The sequence below is a fragment of the Mustela nigripes genome, chromosome 3, assembly GCF_022355385.1.
Source record: "Mustela nigripes isolate SB6536 chromosome 3, MUSNIG.SB6536, whole genome shotgun sequence".
In the NCBI taxonomy this organism is placed as follows: Eukaryota; Metazoa; Chordata; class Mammalia; order Carnivora; family Mustelidae; genus Mustela; species Mustela nigripes.
Genome location: NC_081559.1, coordinates 20,837,845 through 20,859,236, shown reverse-complemented (window position 1 = coordinate 20,859,236; position 21,392 = coordinate 20,837,845). Strand labels below are relative to the sequence as shown.

General features: G+C 39.8%; 1 protein-coding gene across 6 annotated transcripts in view; it reads left to right on the top strand.

Annotated features, from left to right (window-relative positions):
* Positions 1–21,392, top strand: part of LANCL1 (LanC like glutathione S-transferase 1) — a 38,861-nt gene that overhangs the window by 8,414 nt on the left and 9,055 nt on the right. For all 6 annotated transcript variants that reach the window (XM_059393409.1, XM_059393411.1, XM_059393412.1 and 3 more), the window contains 3 exons: positions 10,344–10,551; positions 18,904–19,039; positions 19,565–19,711. In XM_059393409.1, coding sequence (XP_059249392.1) covers positions 10,344–10,551; positions 18,904–19,039; positions 19,565–19,711 — 491 coding nt within the window. The remainder of the gene's footprint in view (positions 1–10,343; positions 10,552–18,903; positions 19,040–19,564; positions 19,712–21,392) is intronic.

Sequence of the window (21,392 nt, the reverse complement as noted above, 5' to 3'; positions counted from 1 at the left end):
TAGAAAGTATTTCACTTTACGAACTATTTTACAGCTGAAATTATCTTGGTTTTTATTGACAGGATATAACGGTGAGAAGAACAGTTAACACAGGCTTGTAATAGGGTTCAGATGTCATTTTCACTAAAGCCTACGTATTCACTCCTGTGGGTTGTCAGTGCAGTTTTACAGCTTCTACCTTTTTTAATTCACAACAGAGGGATAAAATGCCTTGACCCTAGGAAAGGGGGGAGGGGAGAATTTTTCAAACCTCGCAGCCATCTCGTATTGGCCAGGGAGGCAGTTACGGTAATAAAATCACTCTGGAGTCTCATGCTTATCCAGGAATGAAGTATTGTGAATAATCAATTTTGCAGACAGTAATTGAGAATTAACAAATTATTACTGATGTTCAGAAACAAGAATTCAATAATTTTAATAGTAAAATATATTGAGTAAATTTTGGTTCCCAAGGGAATGAGGATCATCAATATGCAGTTCTTGATCATTTTACTGGTAAAGGACAGGCGTAAAGATTAAAAGTGATTGCTATTAATAAAATGTTGGTAGGATCAGCATTTGAATGACAGGAGCCAGAGTGTATGTGCATGTGCCTCAGTAACTAATGTCCTATGCCAGACACCATTCTAAGTGCTTTGCATTAATTAGCTAACCTAAATCTCAGAACTACTCTACGGCATGGATACTATTTGTATCCCCATTTCAGAGATGAGAAAACTGAAGCAAAACTAGGCTGAGTACGTATGGAAGGTTACAGAGCCAGTAAGTGAGAAAGTTAGGAATCAATGCTACAAGTGTTATCTTTAGAAGCCTGGTCTTTCCCCCATGAGAATGTGTGCCCTCATGTGTATATCTACTCTCCACATCTACATCTGGGTTCACTCCATACATTTGATAAGTGAAAAAGGTCTACACATAACCGTAAGACGGAGTGAGTTGAGCAGTGATAACGTGATGATACCATGCTGTACATACATTTTAGAAGTGGCTAATGACTAGTCAGTTTTAAGTGTTTTAGAAAAAAATTAGATGAAAGAAAGTGGGAAGCATGAGTTTGGTAAGAGTAATTACTATTTAAAAGTCTATAGGAAGAAGTTATTTGGGATTGGATGTAAAGTAAACCCTGGAAAGATTTATGGGCATTTGCAGCCAGAAGAATGAAATCTCTAGCATTCTGCTACAGAAGTTGCTTCCTGCTTCCTAATCCTGAATTAATATATTCAGCGTGGTTTCAAGATAGAAAATTAAGTGGGCCAAAACAGAAGCTTGTCCTCATAATTGCTTGTATTTGAAAAGGCTTGTTGAGGATCTTTGCGTATGAAGTATTACCCATAGACTGAAAACAATCAGTAGCTCTTACAGCTGTTAATAAGCGATATTGGAAATGAACAGGCCCAGTTCTTTTCACTGAAATCCTCTTTTATAAAATTTAGTACATTGAAGTGTAATGCATCATGATACTGATGTATAACATATGACAACAATAAGTACTGAATTATTCATTCTCAGCCATAATCCTTTCCTGGTAGATTTACCAGTTCTTTATAGGATGCACTCCCAGCTTGGGAAGCAGGGCAAACATTCTGGTTCTTCAGATGCTCCATCAAGAAGTGTTCTTTATGTCATGCACATAGCAGCAGACAGTGCAAAAAAAAAACCGGAGTGGAGGTCTCTTAAGATCAAACCCAATGGCCAGCTACCGAGTAGTCCTAATTGGTGTTTGGGAATCTGTTGGGACTCACCAGAGAGCCTCACAGCCCCTGCCTTTGGGCTGCTCTGGGTTTTGTTCCAGGTAGCTCTAGGTTCCAGGAAGAAAAAAATTCTAAAATGGCTTGTAAAATAGAAATTACAAAACACTGGTGAGAAATTGTTATTATAAAGAATTAAATGACTAGATGAAGTATTCTCGTGTTAGAAATAAGCGTTTGAGAGGAAAGATTGCTGCCCTTGCAGATAACATAGGAGAAAAGGTAAGTAAACCCAAAGGATAACTGATCTCACTAGTGTCTTTAAGACAGAACGAGAGAAAGTGCTGGCCCTCATTTAATTTCATTTTTTCCCCACTCTTAACTGTGATGATTCCTAAGGGAAATGATCCGCTCACACTCAAAAAAAAAAAAAAAAATACACACAGGACTCTAGGGGCTTTAGTTCTAAAAGACGTAACCCAATCTTCTATAACCAACTCACAAAGTTAATGAGGCTAAGATCAGCATATATTTCCTCTTTTCAAGTATTAGATAACATTTTAAATAAGAGGATATGCAGCATAATCCCTCGGGTAATATTAACTTGCGCTCTAAATGCAAGTCATTAAAGTGTTTCAAGATGCTCTTCCTCTGATCTGCCAAATGTATAGCCTTTGAGCTACAGCTTTAGCATGTGGGACTTAGTTTCTGCTGATACCAGACTTATTTGAAAGGAATCACTCTGGCCAGGTATCTTTTCTTTGCAATTTGATCTTTTTATTACGTAGCTCTTCAATCTGAGCCAGCATTTCAATGTTTAATTTAAGCCCTAGTCCTGTGTCCTTCACCTTCGTAAGAAGCACATACGCATTCCAGCCAGAGCTGTCAGGGCAAACGGAAGGAATAAAGGGTGTGGATCTCCACTGGGTTCATTAGAGCCCTTCAGAGTGACCACTAGGTAGAGACCAGCCAGAGCACTTTCTTGCAGACTGCGCTTTCTCTGGGGTTGATGTCATTGTATTGTAGGTTATCTTGAGTGACTTAGATACAGGCTTGAAACAGCTTAGGGTTTAAATGCTAGCAGTGTGCTTGGGTGAAACACTGAGAGCAGGAAGAAAATGTTGATGGATCAGAAGAAATGATACCTAAGCAATTTGTCTTTTACAGACAACAACAAGGAGGCTGGGGCTTTGTCATTTTTTTATTCCAGTAACTCGAGCACTTAACACAATGCCAGACCCATAGTTGGTGCTTAATACATATTTACCTAATGGATGGATGAATGAATGAATGAATGAATGAACGAATGAACAAATGAAGGGAGAGTGTTCTGCAATTACTGTTCTATAGTATACCACCTATACAAACTAAAAACAATAAAGCAAACTAAGTGGAATGAGGAAAGAGTGGAATTCAACTCATTTCATACGTCTTAGGATGTAGAAGAGTCCATCACATCTCTTTGCCTTGACTTCTGATCCAGTTGAAAAATGAACTCAAAAATTAGAGAAGGTTTATAATATCACTTTCTACTTGATAAAGCTGAATAGAGAGCCTCTCGTTTAGACATAGTTGTAAAATGGGTTTCTTTTTTGCTGCCTGACTTGAACTTAACCTCCTCAAACAGAGCATCTAGATAGTACAAATATAGATTACTACATGAGAAAAAGAGAGAAGAGGGAACACCTAAAGTCAGACAACTCCCAGAAAGCTCAAGAGAAGGGCCAGATGGCACATGTATAGAGAACATTTTTCTAGTCAGAGGAGCCAGCAAGGGTGGAGAGAGGCAGGAACATGCGAAGACTATGCTTCCCTCTCTTCTTTCTGTCCTTTTCATTCAGGCATTAGAGATAGGACAAAGCGACTGATTCAATGCTGGAAAATCATTCTGATGGGGTTGGGTGTTTATCGAGTAGTTACTATGTGCTAGGGACTTGTAATAATCAGCATGATTCACAGTAACTATGGAGTAGCTATTTCATAGGTGAACATGCTTAGGCACAGAGAGGTTTCGTAAATGAGGTAAAAAAAAAAAACACACACACAGTGAGTGACTGGTGGCTTCAATCCCAGGCATTGATCCCTGAGCCTGAGCCTTTAGTGATGACTCTGTTGAAAGATTTATCACCTGTGAATGGCGGGCTGAATAAGAGACTAAGGGCACTTACCATTTTGACAGTTACGAGGCAGGGCACTAAAGGAAGGGGGAGGAAACTGTGAGGTCTCCTCTTTTTTAAGTGTTTTTCCTATTGGACAGTCAGCTCTGGAAATACATAAAAAAGAGAAAAGACGCATCTTCTGAGTGCTCGTCTGCCCTCTTTTCTACTTCTTTGCTTGGGACAATAATTATTGGTGCGGAGTCACAGCTGATTTTCTCCCCATATCACCTGTACTCGGGTATTTGGAGAACAGCAGCTGTCAGTGGACTGCAAGCTGTGCTGCTTGGCTTTAAGCGGACAGCTGAGCAGATATGCTGCTCTGGGCAGTGTTGACATACAGGCTTTTTGGACAGCTCTGTGCACAGTAACCACAGTGACTGGGAATGGGAATCCTGCCCTAAAGACGACTGTAGTTTTGTCTTGTTTTGTTTTGTTTACAGAGAGGGAGATAGGGAGGGGGAGAGAGAGAATCCCAAGTAGACTCCCTGCTGAGCACAGAGCCTGATGTGGGAGCTCATCTCAGGACCCTGAGATCATTACCTGAGCCAAAATCGGGAGTTTAGCCGACTGAGCTACCCAGGTGCCCCTAGACAAGTGTAATTTTTTTGAAAAAATAAAAATGCACTTAGTCAGACACAAAATTAAGAAACCATTACAAAGTACGAAAAAGTACCAACCTGACAGAGAAAGACAGGTGATCATACTGTATAGGGTTAACTAGAGAATTTCTGGTCACTTTTATTTTCATAAATCTGAAAGGGAAAAAATATGGTATTGATAAGCTTTCAAAGTTTTAACTAGGGAGAAGTTTATTTGAAACAACCCATCACCTTTTTAGGGAGTTCCTATCTACATATCACTCAAAAGTATTGAGACCTGTTCTTGGGTGTTAGTTGGGTACCTCCAGTGATGCCAGTGGTATTTCAGTCTGAGCGTGACTTTTCCTACCAGGGTGCACAAAGAGAATCTTTAAAAGACCCCAATCTGCAAGGAAGTACTTTGCAGAGAGAAACTACCATGGCAAAGGTTCTTACATCAGTGCAGACTGGTTATAAAAGAACACTATTGAGGAATAATCTCTAAAGTGCAGAATTATAGACAAGTGTTTTTTAGAGTTCATACATCTGTGGAGATTTTTATCATGTCCACATACATTTGAGATGTGCGAAGGTCTTGATTGGTCAAGATGAATAGGACTAATGAACTCGGAAATTCAAAGGCTTAGTATTAATTACTCCTCAACAGCTGGCTATATTTATAGTACTACTGGGGATAAGTAGCTGAGTAAGGAAATTGCAGATTTAGAAGTGTCCCTAAGCAGTTTACCCTCCCTTCCCAGAGTAAGAGCTACAGAAGGAGACAGAGTAGAAAAATCTAGTTCATAGCTTTCATGCTAAAAACCAGGACAGATTCCTATTACAGCAAAGTTTTCTTCAGTCCTCATGGTATCATTTTTTTTTTCTTTGAAGTAAATTAGTTGTCAACATTTCAAAAACAGATTTCTAGGATGAACTGTGGGGGCAGTGCCACACTTCCCAAAATTCTCATGCACAATGACATCGATCTCTGGTATTCAGAGCAGTGCCGGCCTTAGAATGTTCCACTGTGATAGAGATGTTATTTTCTTGTCCATTACACCAGCCACTACCCACATGTAGCTGTTTGAGCATTGAAATGTGGCTAGTGTGACTGAGAAACTGAATTTTTAAATGTTGCTTGCTTTTAATTAACTCCGTTTCCTAGAAACTTATGATTAGAAACTGTCTTATTAGACACCACAGTTGTAAGCAACCAAACCAGCTCTGGGAGTTGTAAGATCAGATAATATATGTCTGGGTTTCTTCTGGCCTCTCAGACCAAAAAGGAGGTGTTTTTTTTGTTGTTGTTTTTATTAAAAGCAACCCCTACTTACATTGGATTGATGAGTCTTCCAGTCCACTTGCTCCTGAAGTACATCAGAGAATCAGTGATTACTCCAGGAGTCACATCACTCCCCACACCTTTGGAGGACATTTGTCCTCTCTTCCCTAAACTCCAGGTGCATCCAGCTGCCTACTTGCGTGCTCTCTCTCTCCTTGGATGTCTGATGAATGTCTCAATCCTCTCTGCCTCTTCCCCACGGCCAGGCCCTGTCTTAGACGTCTAGTGCTCACCCACGTCTGGTGCCCCTCTCTTTCTGGACTCTGAGAGGTTAAACCTCTCAACTTCAGTGTCATTAGGTGAGGTGACCTCTTCTAGTTCGGGGGCTGGAGGGGTAGTGGCATGTGTCACTTCCAAGCTAAACCCTCTAGTTGCTGGTGTAAGGCCATGTAGCACTCTTCATGTGGTACCCCTCTAGGATTCCCTAATAAAGGCCCTTCTTGGAAGAACTGGACTAACCCATAGGGTTATCTTTGAAAGCTGCTTTTTAGGGCACCTGGGTAGCTCCATTGGTGAAGTGTCCAAATCTTGATTTCAGTTCCGTCTTAATTTCAGGGTCATGAGTTCAAGTCCCACATTGGGCTCCAAACTGGGTATGGAACCTACTTTAAAAAAAAAAAAAAAAAAAAAGGCTTTTTGGGAATACCACTCCTTTACATAAACCAATCATAGAGTAGCATCAAGCCTAAAGTTCTGTGTCTGGCTTTTAATAATTTGAGCCTCCAGGGAGTCTATCTTTGTTAACCATGTCATCCCCTAGCCTTCCCATCCACATGGACTTGCTCAGAGGACTGATTGCACTTCCTGAGAGTACTGTGCACAGGCTCTGTTTCAGCTTCCTCTTTTGGTCTACACCCATCCATACCTTCTCCTTGATGGTGTATTTTTGCCCCCTGGGAGGGAGAGGATACTCTGTCCACCTCTGTCCATTCTTTCTCCACCAAACCAGTCTCCAAAGCTGTGAATAAGCACAGAATGAACATGGCATTTCTAAAACGTTTACTGACCTAACATGCTTGATTCTAAAAGGTATTTGATCATTTTTTTCTGATGTTAAATCTGAATTTGGATGTAAAATAGAGGCAGTATACCTATTACAACTTTCCTCTACCCTTTAGGAAATGAAGTACAACCAACCAGAGTAGGAATAATCTCTTATTCCTGAAGGAGAGTACTCATTAGTTAACAGAGTTAGTTACCCAAATGCTTTATTGGTCATCTTTAATGAGTTAGGGATTAATGGGCAAATAATGGATTAGATTTTGCTTTACTCATTTCTCAGTATATCTCTCTTCATATGGATTATTTTCCCATTTAGAATATGTCAATAAGTTTAAACCATATATATGAGCAAATCTAACAAGACAGTAAAATTCAGACCCAAAAAAGCATTCGTTTTCATAACATAATCACAGTAGTTATCATAGAGTGAACCATCTAAGAAATAGAATCAATTTTATGTCAATAAAAATGTCAAAATCCCTCCAGATTTAGAAGAGGGGAAGAGTGGGTTTCTTTTTTCTTTTAATAGAATAATCCCAAGACCTAAAACGATTTGGAGCATGTATTTACAATTAAATGCAATCAAAACTTAAATCTCACTCCAGTCTTTTCTATTCTGGAAGAAAATGTGAAAGGGTAGAAGGAGGAAGTGAATCTCCTTTATCCTACCTTTTGCTTAGCAAATAATATAGAAGGACATTTTATCCACTACTCAAATTTAAGCCCAGAATACTCTGTTAAGGATACTCTGTTAAGGATATCCTTAAGTTAAGGATACTCTGTTAAGCATATCCTGTGATTAAAAAAAGGAAGCATTAAAAAGATTAAACCCCATACATCATTCTGTGCTGAGTCCTGTCAGGACCAGTTTTGATGGTTGTTATCCTGGAAGCCAATACAGTGTTCTTTCTCATTATGTTAAATGTCCTTTGGAGACTGGAATCCTACTTGATAATGAGTTTATGAATGGATGCAGCTGTAACTCTTCCCTCCCAAACCTGGCCCTTCCCTAGAGGCATATTAGTATTTTGGTGGATGAGAAGCATAGTAAGCCTTGTAGTACTATTTGACTTTTTCCATGAAGAACAAATTTATTTTGATAAAAACTACATTTGAAAAGGTTTGTTAAATCATTTTTTAAAGATTTTATTTATTTATTTGAGAGAGAAAGAACACAGATAGGGGGAGCCCCAGAGGGAGAGAGAGAAGCTGGCTCCCCACTGAGCAGGGAGCCTGATGTGGGAGTTGATGCCAGGACCCCAGGATCATGACCTGGGGTAAAGGCAGAGACTTAACTAAGCCACCAAGGCTCTTTGAAAAGAGTTTTTAAAGCGTAGACTGAGGCCAGGGCTGCAAGTATACGTAAGGGGACTAGGGGAGTTTTCCCTGCCGAGCCCTTGAGGTTATGTCTGTATTTCCCACCTCACCAGTTACCTCGCGGCATTTGGTATTTATGCAAAGGTGATGTTTTATGCATGAATATTGCTAAGGGTTGGAACAGCATAAGGATTAGGTTCAAGATTTCTAGCTACATGTAATTCCCCCACTTTGCTATTAGGGCATATGGGATATCCAGTATTGGTGAGGCATTAAATGTCTTTGATTCCCATGTTTTGTCTTATACCCTGGACCTAGACTGATTTCTGGTAGGCTTGTCCAGGAAGTATTTTCAAATTGGCAGCAGCACTGCTCACTTGAACACCTTTTCATCATGGGTGTTTTGTGTCGGGAAGTAGAGACCATAAACTGCAAGGTGCATTAGATTGCTTAATCAAAATATATGGACACTCAGGCCCAGAATGAGACAAAGGAGAGAACCAGAATCTGAGGTTATGCAATGCCAGAAGCTGGAAAGATAATTCTCTGCTGATCAAAAAGAAAAAAAAAAAGTTTTTCATCTAAATGAAATATTGAGGACTGGACAAATGACTACCTGGTTGTCCTGAGAAATCCATCCAGCCTTACAACTGCAAACTTTAATGGGTTTTGTTTGTTAAAGATTTAGGCCATGAGGAATTGTTGATAATGAGAGACAAAGGTCTGAAAAGGAAAGCAATCATTGGGCTTGTATTTAATCACTTTGTATTTTCTCAGACCTCAGTCATGTCATTATCTGGCTGTGGTGCTTACAGAACTTAATTAGGGGAGTTCAGGCAGCAATGGGAATAGGAGGCCAAAATGAAAGGGTAACAATTTAAACAGATTGCCAGCAGATGCCTGGGATGGATGGAGATGAAGCCATTTAAGAACCTAATTGGAGAAGAAGCTCTTGACATTGATCATTTGTGAAAAGGAGGTTTTAGGTTTTTTTTTTTTTTTTTTTTCTTGTACACGTGGTTTTTGTACACTTATGTCTACAGACCTTCAGCACTGGTAGGTCTGATCATCAGCTTGTGGAATTACTAACACCAAGCCACTTTGAAAGAGCAGACAAGGTTATTAACTTTGGCAGGGAATGAAAATTTGGCCTTAATATACATGTGCAATTGAATTGTCTGTAGCACAAAGCTTTGGAGATTACCCATGCAAAATGAGAAAACTATCTAAATTTAAAACTGTCCTCAGTACAGTGAAAAGTAATTTTGCAGACTGCATTTTTACTGCACTGAAATCCATGAAGAGATGGGCTCTATTAATTTAGATTTAAACAGAGGCTCTGTATCTTCTAAAAATGGTAAATGAGATGGAAAATGTACTTTAAGGGGAGAAATGAGTTTCCGGAAATGCTGCAGGCGGGCAGGTTCCCTACTCCACATCTTTGAGTCTGCCCGGAGATCAGTCAGGTTCAGAGAGAAGGCTCTATCTACTGTAACAGCCTTTCGGAATAAGGACATTCAGACAACGCCTCAATTATATGTATATAGCAGGCTTCAAGAGCAGATAAGAAGCAAATCGAGTACAGCCCAAAGCAAAAGTCATTGGCAGTTTTTACAGTATAATTCCTAAAGTGGCTGGGTCCCTGGCAGAGAAAAAAAATTAGGGAGAAATTTATTTTCTCAGATCTCACATAACTTAGTAGTTCTCTTATAATCTGCCTGGAATGATACTGGAGTAGGGAATTTGGTTACTCTACCTACCTTCTCACTCAAAAACTTAACTTCTTTATAAGGAGAAGTTGAGTTTTCACTCCCCAGACTTTGAATTTTTTTTTTTTAGCTCACAAAAACAAATACTACTTTTTGGTAAGTAAATGATTATTTGTTAAATAAACAGGTGACTGTTTAGAACCATGGTTTTCATAACCTGTCATGTAACCATCAAGTATGATACGTTAGCACACAACAGAGTGGGACAAGGATTAATAATAAATTTACGTTAGCGTTCTTCCAGGGTCTCAGAGTGCCTGTTATTTATGGTTGTAATGATGAGGAAACAGAACAAGTGCCTGTGTCTGGTTCTTGGAGCTGCTTGATAATAAAGCTGTGTCTAGAACTAAAGTCATCTGAACTTCGATAGTTTACGTTTGTGTTTTATTGTTTATCAACAATCAACACTGCTGAGTTGGCAGCAAACCAAACTAATACAGTCAACAGCCCGTTCCTCATCTTTACGTTATTTTCTTTTTGCTTCTCAGGTATCGCTCTGCTTTACTTACATCTCTATGATGTGTTCGGGGACCCCGCTTACCTCCAGATGGCACATGGCTATGTAAAGCAAAGTCTGAACAGTCTGAGCAAGCGGTCCATCACCTTCCTCTGCGGGGATGCAGGCCCCCTGGCTGTGGGCGCTGTCGTGTACCACAAGATGAACAATGAGAAGCAGGCAGAAGACTGCATCACCCGGTAATCATGTATCTTTTTGAGGATTATTATCTAGACATCATTTCACATTCATTCTGCTTGTGTTAGCAAAAAGAACATTTGAGTGAAGTTACTTTTCCCTCAGCGATAGGTCTTACTACTGTCATTTGCTCACATCACACATCATTCCAGGGTAGTTAAGGAACAACCATTATAGTCCCTATTATATTGTAAGATGTAATGACACTGACACACACCAGATCAGACATCAGTTTAATAATAAAAATGAGATCAGAAGTCTAATCCTGGGATTATAATCCAAGGAGCTGTTATCCAAGATCAGTAATTTGAAAAATGTGGTTCATTTCCTGCGGTGGGCTGGGGGAGACCCCGTCATGGACTACAAATGATTCAAAATTGTTTTTCCCACGGGCAAATAACAGGAAAATCCAAAAATTTATTTTTAATAGAGATCGGGTCAGCCCACTAGAAGCTTGCGAATTATGAAGAATTACTAAACTTGCATACTAATAAACTACAATTATTATTTTACTAGAGTTTATTGAGCACGAAGAATTCTGTTAGGAAATCTGGCAGCCATGCAACTCTGCACACAGGGCTGTTAGGCTCCCACTGAGTGTGTCCACACACAGAGACTTTCAATTCCAACAAAGGTTTCTGGCTGTGTTTTGTTGTTTCGTGGACGTTACTTTTTAGAGAAATTTTCAGTTTGCAGAAAAATTGAGAGGCAGGTATAGAGATTTCTCACATACCCACTACCCTCCACACATGCCTAGCCTCCCCCAGTATGAGCATTCCCCACTGGTGTGGTACACTTGTTACAGAGGATGGGCATTCACTGACATATCCTTATCACCCAAAGTCCATAGTTTATATTAGTTACATTAGTTACATCTTGGTGTTGTGCTTTCCCTGGATTTGGATGAATGCATAGTGACATGTATCCATCATTATATTATCATATGGGATAGTTTCTCTGCCCCCAAAATTCACTGTGCTGCACCTGCTAATTCCTCTTCCCTGTTCCCTGACCCCTGGCAACTGTTGGTCATTTTACTGTCTCCATAGTTTTGCCTTTTCCAAAATAGTTGGAAACATTACAATATGTAGTCTTTTCAGATTGGTTTCTTTCACTGAGTAATATGTATTTAGGGCCCCTCCATGTCTTTTCATGGTGTGATAGCTCATTCTTTTTAGCACTGAGTAGTATTCCATTGTCTGGATGGACCATAGTTTATCCATTCACCTACTGAAGGACATCTTGGCTGCTTTCAAGTTTTGGCACTTATGAAAAAAGCTAATATAAACATCCAATTCTTAGGGCTTTGTGCAGACCTTTACAGTTCCTTTGGGTAATTATCAAGGAGCACAATTGCTGGATCATATTATAAGAGTACGTTTAGTTTCGTAAGAATTGCCAAACTGTCTTCTGAAGTGGTTGTACCATTTTGCATTCCTGCTAGCAATGACTGAAAGTACCTCGTGCTCCACATCCTTGCCAGGGTTGCAGATTCTGGCCATTCTAGTAGATGTGTAGTGGTATCTCGTTGTTTTAATTTGGATTTTCCTGATGACGAATGACTTGGAGCATCTTTTTATATATTCCTTGACATCAGTATTGCTTCTTTGGTGAAGTGTCTGTTAAGGTCTTTCACCCATTTTTTAATTGAGTCCGGCAGCATTTTAATCAGTGATTGTCTCCATGGTTTTGATTTGACCATGGTTTGTGATTCCCACTACTTTTTCTTACAAATTACTATTAGAATGCATTTTCATCACTGATTTTGTTTGTGGAGGACCTTTGGTTAATTTTACAGTGTGCAGTGGTGTGTATTTCATTAATTTGGTCTAAAATTCTAATAACTATGGAGTTCTTTCTCCCCCTCAAAATTTTATTATGAAAAATTTCAAACATACAGAAATGTTGAAACAACAATGAATACCTGTATACCTACCCACATAGATTCTACCACTATCATCTCCTATACTTACTTTATTATGTATCTAATCCATCTCTCCATTATTAACCCTTTTGGGGCAAGGGATGCATTTCAGAGTGAATTGCAGACATCAGTACCCTTCCTTCTAAATAGTAAAGGCATGTATATCATTTACTAGAGGTCAGTATCTGTTTAGTTTTCTTCTTTTGACGCCAAGTTTACACACAATGAGCTGTCCAGGTTTTATATTTGTTGAGCTTTGACAAGTGCATATACCATCTAAATTTGCAGCACAGAAGCTTCCTTTCTGTTTCTTTGTAGCCAGTTTAAAAACCATTAGCCACACATCTGCTTTAGAGGCTCAGAAGGAAGTCTTTTATTCATTGAGTCACTCTTAAGTATCAAAAATAAGCCCGTAGTGGTCCTAGTGTTTGTAATGCCAGCCTTTCTCAGCTTGCGTATAGCCAGATGGTAATAGTTAGCTGTGTGAAAAATGAAAACAAGATTTGTGTATTCAGATTGGGGAAATACTACTTAGCAGAGTAAAATATACACCTTTACTGGCTGCACAGAATCTTCACCAGCTTTTGGTACTTGGGCAAAGTCCAGCGACTCTAGGGAGTGGAATTTTCCAGACTCGTCAAGTAGACAGCCTTTTTCCTCATGACATTTTAGGGCCTACTGTTGTAAGAAACCAGCTTTGGGGCATAATACCATATGTTAATATTGGTTTATTATAAAATACTCTTAAAAGTTAACTAAAATTTTTTTGATACCTCGATAATAAAAGTTTTTGTTATTTATATCTTTTTAAACACTTTTACAGTGTTTCACCAGTATTTTATTTATATCCAGTAGATGTGTTAAGATTAAGCATATAGAATACAGATAATGAGAGGAAAATAGGCCACTCATGGCCACAGTTTTGATTTTTCAGATTTCTAGAGTTTATGGCAGAACAGGAAGAATAAAGGAATTATGTGTAAATCGCTTTCACAACTCCTCCCTTTTAAGGGAAAAATCTCCAAGCCTTTGCAACTCAATTGAAATGATTTGATGTCATCTGATAGTTAATAAACCTACTTGGTGGTTTTATTTTTTTACTGAACCTTCTCTCATGTATCACATAGGCCTTTGGACATATCAGAGACCCTCAATTTTCTATGTAGCATCTGTGCTGTGCTCCACCACCAATGTCATTTTTCAGCTTACCTTTCCTATGGTTTCTTAATAGAGTAGTCTTTCAGATTCCTAATTTCGAGTTTTAGAGATCAAAGAAGTCAATGTTTCCCTAAGGTTGGGACTCTTAACTTTAGGACCCTGGGAATCTTTGGGCTTCCAAATGTATAAAATCCCCAAGTTGTACCCAGTATGGAGAGAACATTTACAGTTTTTTGGAGGAGTCTCTGCCTCCCCCAAAAGGAGTGTGTGTGCGAGTGTGTCTGTTCATATTCGATATGTCCTATAGATGGCCAGGGCAGGTGGCTAGGAAGAGAATGAATGGCACTAATTTTTCCTGCTGTTTGACTTCTACCGTGTTCGTTTTCACCTTCCTTCTGCACAGAGAGAGTTGGTGCCCCTACTCAAAGAGAGCGTGGCCTATTTACAATACCCCGCTAAGTCACCAACCCGACAGATCTAGTGCTGTGGGGCCACTATTCAGAATGACGAAGAGCTAGCTGGCTTTTGGTCAGAAAGTGTCAACTCTCTTTTGTAGCGTGATGAGTAAGAAAAGAACTTCTTACCAAAAGTTACAAATTTTTAGATGATACAAGGTAAAAACTCCCCTCCGCAGTAACACCCTGGGGAATTACTGCTAGGAGTGGAAAGAACTGTCCTGATTTTATAGGTCTCCATTCTTCCTTCAGTGACATTTCAGTGTCCTGTCTCTTCTGAAGATAGGTTGCTATTAATATCAGCGTAGCAAAACAAATGGAACTGCAGCGATGTGCTTCTGGCTTTGAGAGTTTTTGAAAGCACATAAAATAACCATTATGATTTACAAATGCTATCATTTCTTCACTTTATCTTGAGAACATAGCATTTAAAACCTGCATTTCCATGTCCTACCTTTTAGGACCTTTTAGACCCAGCTCAGGAGTTTTAATGACTTGAATTCAATTCCAGAAGAAAAGGGAATGCTTCCTTTCTTACCCTAAACTGTAAACATTTTATTTTAACAAGATGCTCTAAGCAATACTTCATTTTCAAGTATTTGAAAACTATTTGCTATCTACTTGAAACTTCCCAGAAGCAAATGAGTTCAGCTGCAAAATAATTGAAATGCTAATTACATATCGCCACCTAGGGGTAACAGGATCAGTAAGATTAGCAAATAAAGGAAGTGTGGCTCAAGCACATTTAGGTGAGAACATTTTTGGAGTCATGCGATAATTGTTCCTTCCTTAGAGCCATTTGTTTAAAAAATTCACGGGAATTTTTCTTTTTGAATAATTCAATCCCTTTACAAAAGTAAAGTGCTTTTTTATATGTAAAATCTATGCAATTTGATAGATGTTTAAACTTGATAATAAATTCTGAAATCAAAACTCTGAACTATTCCTTCTGTTTCCTACAACAGTTGAGTTTGTATCTAGTAAAAAGACTTTCTTAACATCTCAACATTAAGGAGCTGCCATTTCTGGCACGAGACAAAAATAGAATTTTTTTTCATAAATGTTTTTAAGGTCTTTAAAAATGTTAAGGGTGTGTGTATATGTGTGATGATGTATGATATTGAAGCAAAAAACAAAATGGCCCAGAATTCTACCATCCAGACAGCCTGTTGACATTGGGGAAAAACTCAAAGTATACAAGAGAACGAAAAGTAACCTTTAGCCACCGTGTCCCTATTCCTAAAATAACCACTGTTCCATCGTGAGTTTAATGCTTATATTTATAGAAGAAAAACCATGCGTATTTAACCAATTTGATGCGATGCCTCCATTTGTTGAGGAGTAATAGAACTTGGTCAGTAACTGCAACCCGCCTTGCTTTTTCACACCTCTCTTTTCTGACAGGGGGTAAATTCCCTTAAGTATACTTTTACAACTTTTTCTCAATCTGTTTCATAACTGTTAGCCCTGCTCAGTCACTGAAATCATCTCATTCTGGTTATTAAATGACGGCTTTTAAATTTTAAGTTGTGAGTGTTCCCTTCCCCTCCACACAGGCTTACGGAAGGGGAGGGGAGGGTTGGGAGAGGGGAACCGTCTGCTCTTTCACAAGGACCCTTTCCTGTGAGTCCGGATGCTCTTCCCTGTACCTGTTGGCTATAGGCTGGTGGCAGCACTTGTTAGGTTTTTGTCTGCCTCTTTGTTTTTGTTTTTTTGTAGCTGTTAGTGGCCTCCAGAGATGAGCCGTTGGAGCTATCCAACCCATCAGCTCTAACCTTAACACTGAGTATGTTAAAATGAAACACAAGCAGTGGACCAAATTCTCCCAAATAAACCAAGTGTACAGACATTGATTAAGAAGAAGATAGACCCATATAAACACACACAAGTAGTTTCCTGCCCTGTTCTTGTGGCTCAGAGAAAACCACACTGTGCCCAGACAATCTTATTAGGTCTTATTCATCAAATATGTAGTAGAGCCTGTACCCATTCCCAAACTTTCCACCTATCTTCACCACTCATTCAACCAACAAAAAGCCACCTGTTAACGTTTTTTAACTCTTTTTATCACCAAATCCTCTGGTGTAGATTTTGATAAAGTTAATTGAAGTGCCAGGTGCCTCTGAATGGCGATTCCTGATAAGAACACTTGGATATAACCAGTCACCCCAAGGGTGTGATTTTGGATACTTCACGCATTTATCATAGGGCTTATATGCTTACAATTCCTAGTGCCTAAACTAAAGTTAGATGAAGTACATGCACAGGCACTGTTTATACTTACTACAGTGAAAGTAAATTACCACATAGACAACAAGAGTATTTTACAGCCAAATAATGGCTTCGTCATCAGGTAGTGTGTTTAGTGTCCTAAGCTACCTGACGAAGAAGCCATTATTTGGAAGGGCTGATGTCCTCTCATTACTGCTCTTTTCCTGAAATTCTCTGGCTCTTCCCTCATACTTTTCCAGTATGCTAGAGTCATTTTTGTCAAGCCTCACCAAAAATTACATTGTTTTAGTAGCTTAAATGGTCTCACATTGAATATGTAGGATAATTCAGACATAATTGGGATGTGCTTTCAAAATTTTGTATGATAAAAATCCAGGGGCACCTGGGTGGCTCAGTGGGTTGAGCCGCTGCCTTCAGCTCAGGTCATGATCTCGGGGTCCTGGGATCAAGCCCCGCGTCGGGCTCTCTCGGTGGGGAGCCTGCTTCCCTTTCTCTCTCTGCCTACCTTTCTGCCTACTTGTGATCTCTCTCTGTCAAATAAATAAATAAAAATTCTTTAAAAAAAAAAAAAAACAGTAACTTACATCAATGACCTTCTTTCTAAAAAAAAAAAAATCCAAATAACAAAGTCATTTTCCCTACTTACCATATTTACTTTCGTACACCCTCCCCACCCCACCCCCATCCTCAAAAAAGAAAAGTTCATTCTTTTGAGTTTAGACTGCAGATATGGTTGCTTTCCTGACGTCATTTCCCTGTGAACCTCAACTGCTTTCTGGTTTCCTGGGGCTTCCATGTTGGTTCTCTGAGGAGAAACCTGGGGCTTTGGTTACCCCACTCTGCCAAGTATTCCCACAGCTGTGCCTGTATTTCTGGAGCCAAATGATGGGGGAGCAAGAAAGAAGTGAAGCAGTGAGGGTTCACCCTACCCTTCTGGGACCACAGCTGCTCCAATCTGTGAGAAAGGGTCCCTCCCTCAGAGACTGGGCTTCTGTGGGCTCCTCACCTTCATTTCTGGTCCGACCAGGAGATTGCTTGTGGCCCGGGGTGTGAGAAAACAGAGAAGACAAGGAAACATAAAGAAAACTACAGGACTTTACCCACTCTCTCTGACATTAGGAATTCCCTTTCTCATTCTTTCTTGAGACAGAACTAAAGGGCTTCTTCCAGGACTGTCTCTTTCAGCCTTTGGTGCCCACTTCCAGGTTTGGGGCTGTTCTGAATTCAAGCCAGGAGAATATCATATGTGAAAATATGGTAGACTCAACACTGGTTTGGTGGTGCTTCAAATTCTGGTCATCCCCACTCTGCCTGCTACTGTTCACAGTTTGGAGTCCTTACACAGCTGCTCTGTGCACTCTCTCCAGGTCTTAGAGCTGCGCTTACCAGGAGAGGCAGGCTGGGGTATGCCTACACCAGCCGACCTGGAGCCAAAACCAAAAACAACTCTTTCTGAAAAGCTGAACTGAGTCTGTCAATAGAGAATTAATAAATTATAATATAGCCATTCGATGGAATACTATGCAGCTATGATAAAGAATGAGACTACTCTAGTATAGAATGTTTGTCAAGACATGTTGTTGCACAGCAAGCCACAGAACATCTGGAGAGAGATTTTTTTTATAGATGTGCATATTATTGCTTACATGTGCATAAAGTAATCCTAGGAGCGTCCGAGAATTTGGTAACCATGGTTATTTCTGAAAAGGAGGACTGGAAGGGGGAGACTAGGCAGACAGGGGAGGCTGACTGATACCTCTGTGCCGTTTGCCTGTTTTAGGGTAGATCAGGCTACCATACAGACATTTCATGTAGGCCTAAGGGCACATTAAGAAATAAACCAACAAAGGAGGTAACTGGGGTGCTGCAGGCTTTTCATTTTACGGAACTAGATGACCCGTTGAGTTGACAGAGTGGTTTCTCCAGACTAAATGCTGTATCGGGCAGCAGTTTTTAGTTCCTCTGACCCCTGCTGCTGGTCTTAGCGCACACCTCCAGAAGGAGCTAGGGAGGAGCCATTTAACCACGGCCACACATGCCTACTCTTAGTCTTCGAATTTGTCAGTTCCATTGTGACCTGAAGAAAAATGTGGTTGAGAGTTAATTTACCCTTTGCAGTCTGTCTCAGCCCACTTAATGTATGGAATATAATTTATAATACAAATATAATTTATAATACAAATGTATGAAAATATTTGCCTTTTATGTATAAATTAATTTTAATATATTTAAAGTGTTTAACTGTAATAGTGGGGAGCCTGGGTGGCTCAGTCGGTTAAGCGTCTGCCTTCGCCTCAGGTCATGATCCTAGGGTTCTGGGATCGAGCCCCACATCCGACTCCCTGCTCAACAGGGAGTCTGTATCTCCCTCACCCTCTGCCACTTACCCAGCTCTCTCTCACTCTCTCTCTCTCTCAAATAAATAAAATCTTTAAAATAAAATCTTAAAAAAATAAAATAATAATTTAATGATAATACCTAAATATATATTTTTGTGTGTGTGTATTTTTTAAATGTACCATTTCAAGTATCTCCCACTACCCAGTCCCTTCCAAGTTATCTTAGACATGTATTTTTATTGCAAGGCTAATTCACCTAAATAAGATTGACCTTCATGCTCCAAATGAAGTGCTCTATGGACGAATGGGCTACATCTATGCTCTTCTCTTTGTGAATAAGAACTTCGGCGTGGAAAAGATTCCTCAAAGCCATATTCAGCAGGTACCACATTTTTGTGCTTTTTGGAGTTTTGATAGGATCCCAGTTGTTATCTGCCTGAACTCTCAGTTTTGGTTCTGCAGTTAGCGTACCCCAGGTAGAAGGAAGGTGTGTGTGTTGGCTTCTAAAGGTCAGGTGGGATCAGAGAGCCGACAGCGTCAGGCTGAGTGCTGTTGGAAACACTTAGAGAGTGACTGGGGAGCAAGAGGCCCAGCCGTCTCCATTTGAGGCCAGGTTTCACCTCCCAGATGGAGATGTCTCCTTTCGTGCCTGAAGGAATTCATGCTTTCCTCTGTCAAGTGAATTCTCACAAGCTCTAGTAAAGAGTTCAGAATTTCTGTATCTCCCTCTTTTAAGCGGAATACAGGCAGCCCTGCTTTCTGAGTGTGGAATTAAACTGTGCCCGTCTGTGGCCAGAAGATCCCGTCTGATTCACCATGTTCTCCATACCTCTTAGCAAAAATTCCTTACCTCCAGCGGGAAGATTTTTATTTGATTCTCATTATTTGATTGGTTTTCTCCCTATAGATTTGTGAAACAGTCTTAACCTCTGGAGAAACCCTAGCCAGAAAGAGAAACTTCACAGCAAAGACTCCACTGATGTATGAGTGGTACCAAGAATATTACGTGGGGGCCGCTCATGGCCTGGCAGGAATTTATTACTTCCTGATGCAGGTAAGAGGTGAAGATGGTAAAACTGAGAAATGCGCTTGGTGACTCTCCTGGCCAGGGGGAGAACATCGGGGCTCCCCCTCTGGTTTTTTATTCTGTCTGCAATTTTCTGGCCTCCACAAACAAGGGCAACATTGGCCAGAGCGCATGTTTAAGTGTATAAACATAAAAGGCACTGTGCCGTGGGATGATGTCTGATTTGTAGGTGACCGTACTTGTCTACCTCGTGCCGCTTTGCAGACTGAAGTGTTTGGGCCTATCCTTCTACATGAAGTGCCTTCTGCTCTGCTCTGCTCTGCTTTTTTAGCACATGCCTTGAATTAATATTGTTGCATATTATTAGACACCACCCAGTGAAACAAATTCCAAAAGTAAGAACAAAATCAATAGAAAACAAATGAGCATATGTTGCCTACGGCTCACTTGGAGAGCAAAGTCACAGAGCCTTTTCAATGGATTTTGTGTAACTTACCTGAAAAATAGCTGAATGTGCTATATCCAGCCATTCTTTGGATCTAATACCCTTGGGAGACATCAGCCAAAGTCACACAGACTAAGGACAGTAGTAGGATTTACTGCAGCAAGCATAACCTGGTAGGGGAGGTCAGAAGAGGACTTCTCATGAGAGTATCATTTCCATTGGCTCATTTAGCTCTCTTTAAAGAGAAATTGGCACTCGTGAATAAGAATTCATAGCAAAAGAAAATTGATTTTTAATGGCAGCAGAGGTGCCCACCCACACCTTCCCAAAGTACAATGCAGCATAAAGAAAAGTGTTTCATTAATATGTTCAACATGAGTGCTCGGATATACATACTATTAGCTGGTTGAGTAGCCGGCTGCAATAATGCAAAATCAATGTCAGACCTCCATCTCCCTATAACTAAACAATGACAACGAAGCTGAAAAACTCAAGGTTATTATTGCTTTTGAATGCAGAGTCTCACACTTTGAGTGTTAGTGGCAGTAAGAGACCAACTTTTGTATTTGTTCTGCACTTCTCAATTAGGAGTTTTATAATGAAGGGTTTTGACAATTCAGACATAGACTCCTTTATTTTTCTGGCATAAACCTCCACTGGCTCTGTATGTCCAGAAGTAAATATATATTCTTGAGTTTTCAGGAAAGGGGAATTCATGTATTCTGCAGTTTCAAGGTGGCTGGGCACCCTCATGACCTTGCATTGAAGCAGGTCACGAGGAGTCCTCTTACTTCCAGCTGCCTCCTTTTGGTGGCAGTGAGAAATCTGGAAACCTACGTTCTGAGTTTTCCATTGGCAGATTGTTGTCTATTTGAGATGATTTAACCATTAAAATTAAATAATTAAATTAATTATTAAATTAAATAATTAAAATTAAATAATAATCCATTCCGGTAGGTACTTACATATCATAAACATAAATAAAAATATTAAACATAAAACATAGTATTATGTTTTATCATAATATCTTAAACATAAAATATTATTTGTAGGTGCGCCTGGGTGGCTCAGTGGGTTAAGCCGCTGCCTTTGGCTCAGGTCATGATCTCAGGGTCCTGGAATCGAGTCCTGAATCGGGCTCTCTGCTCAGCGGGGAACCTGCTTCCCTCTCTCTCTCTGCCTGACTCTCTGTCTACTGTGATCTCTCTCTATCAAATAAATAAATAAAATCTTTAAAAAAATATATTATTGGGGTGCCTAGGT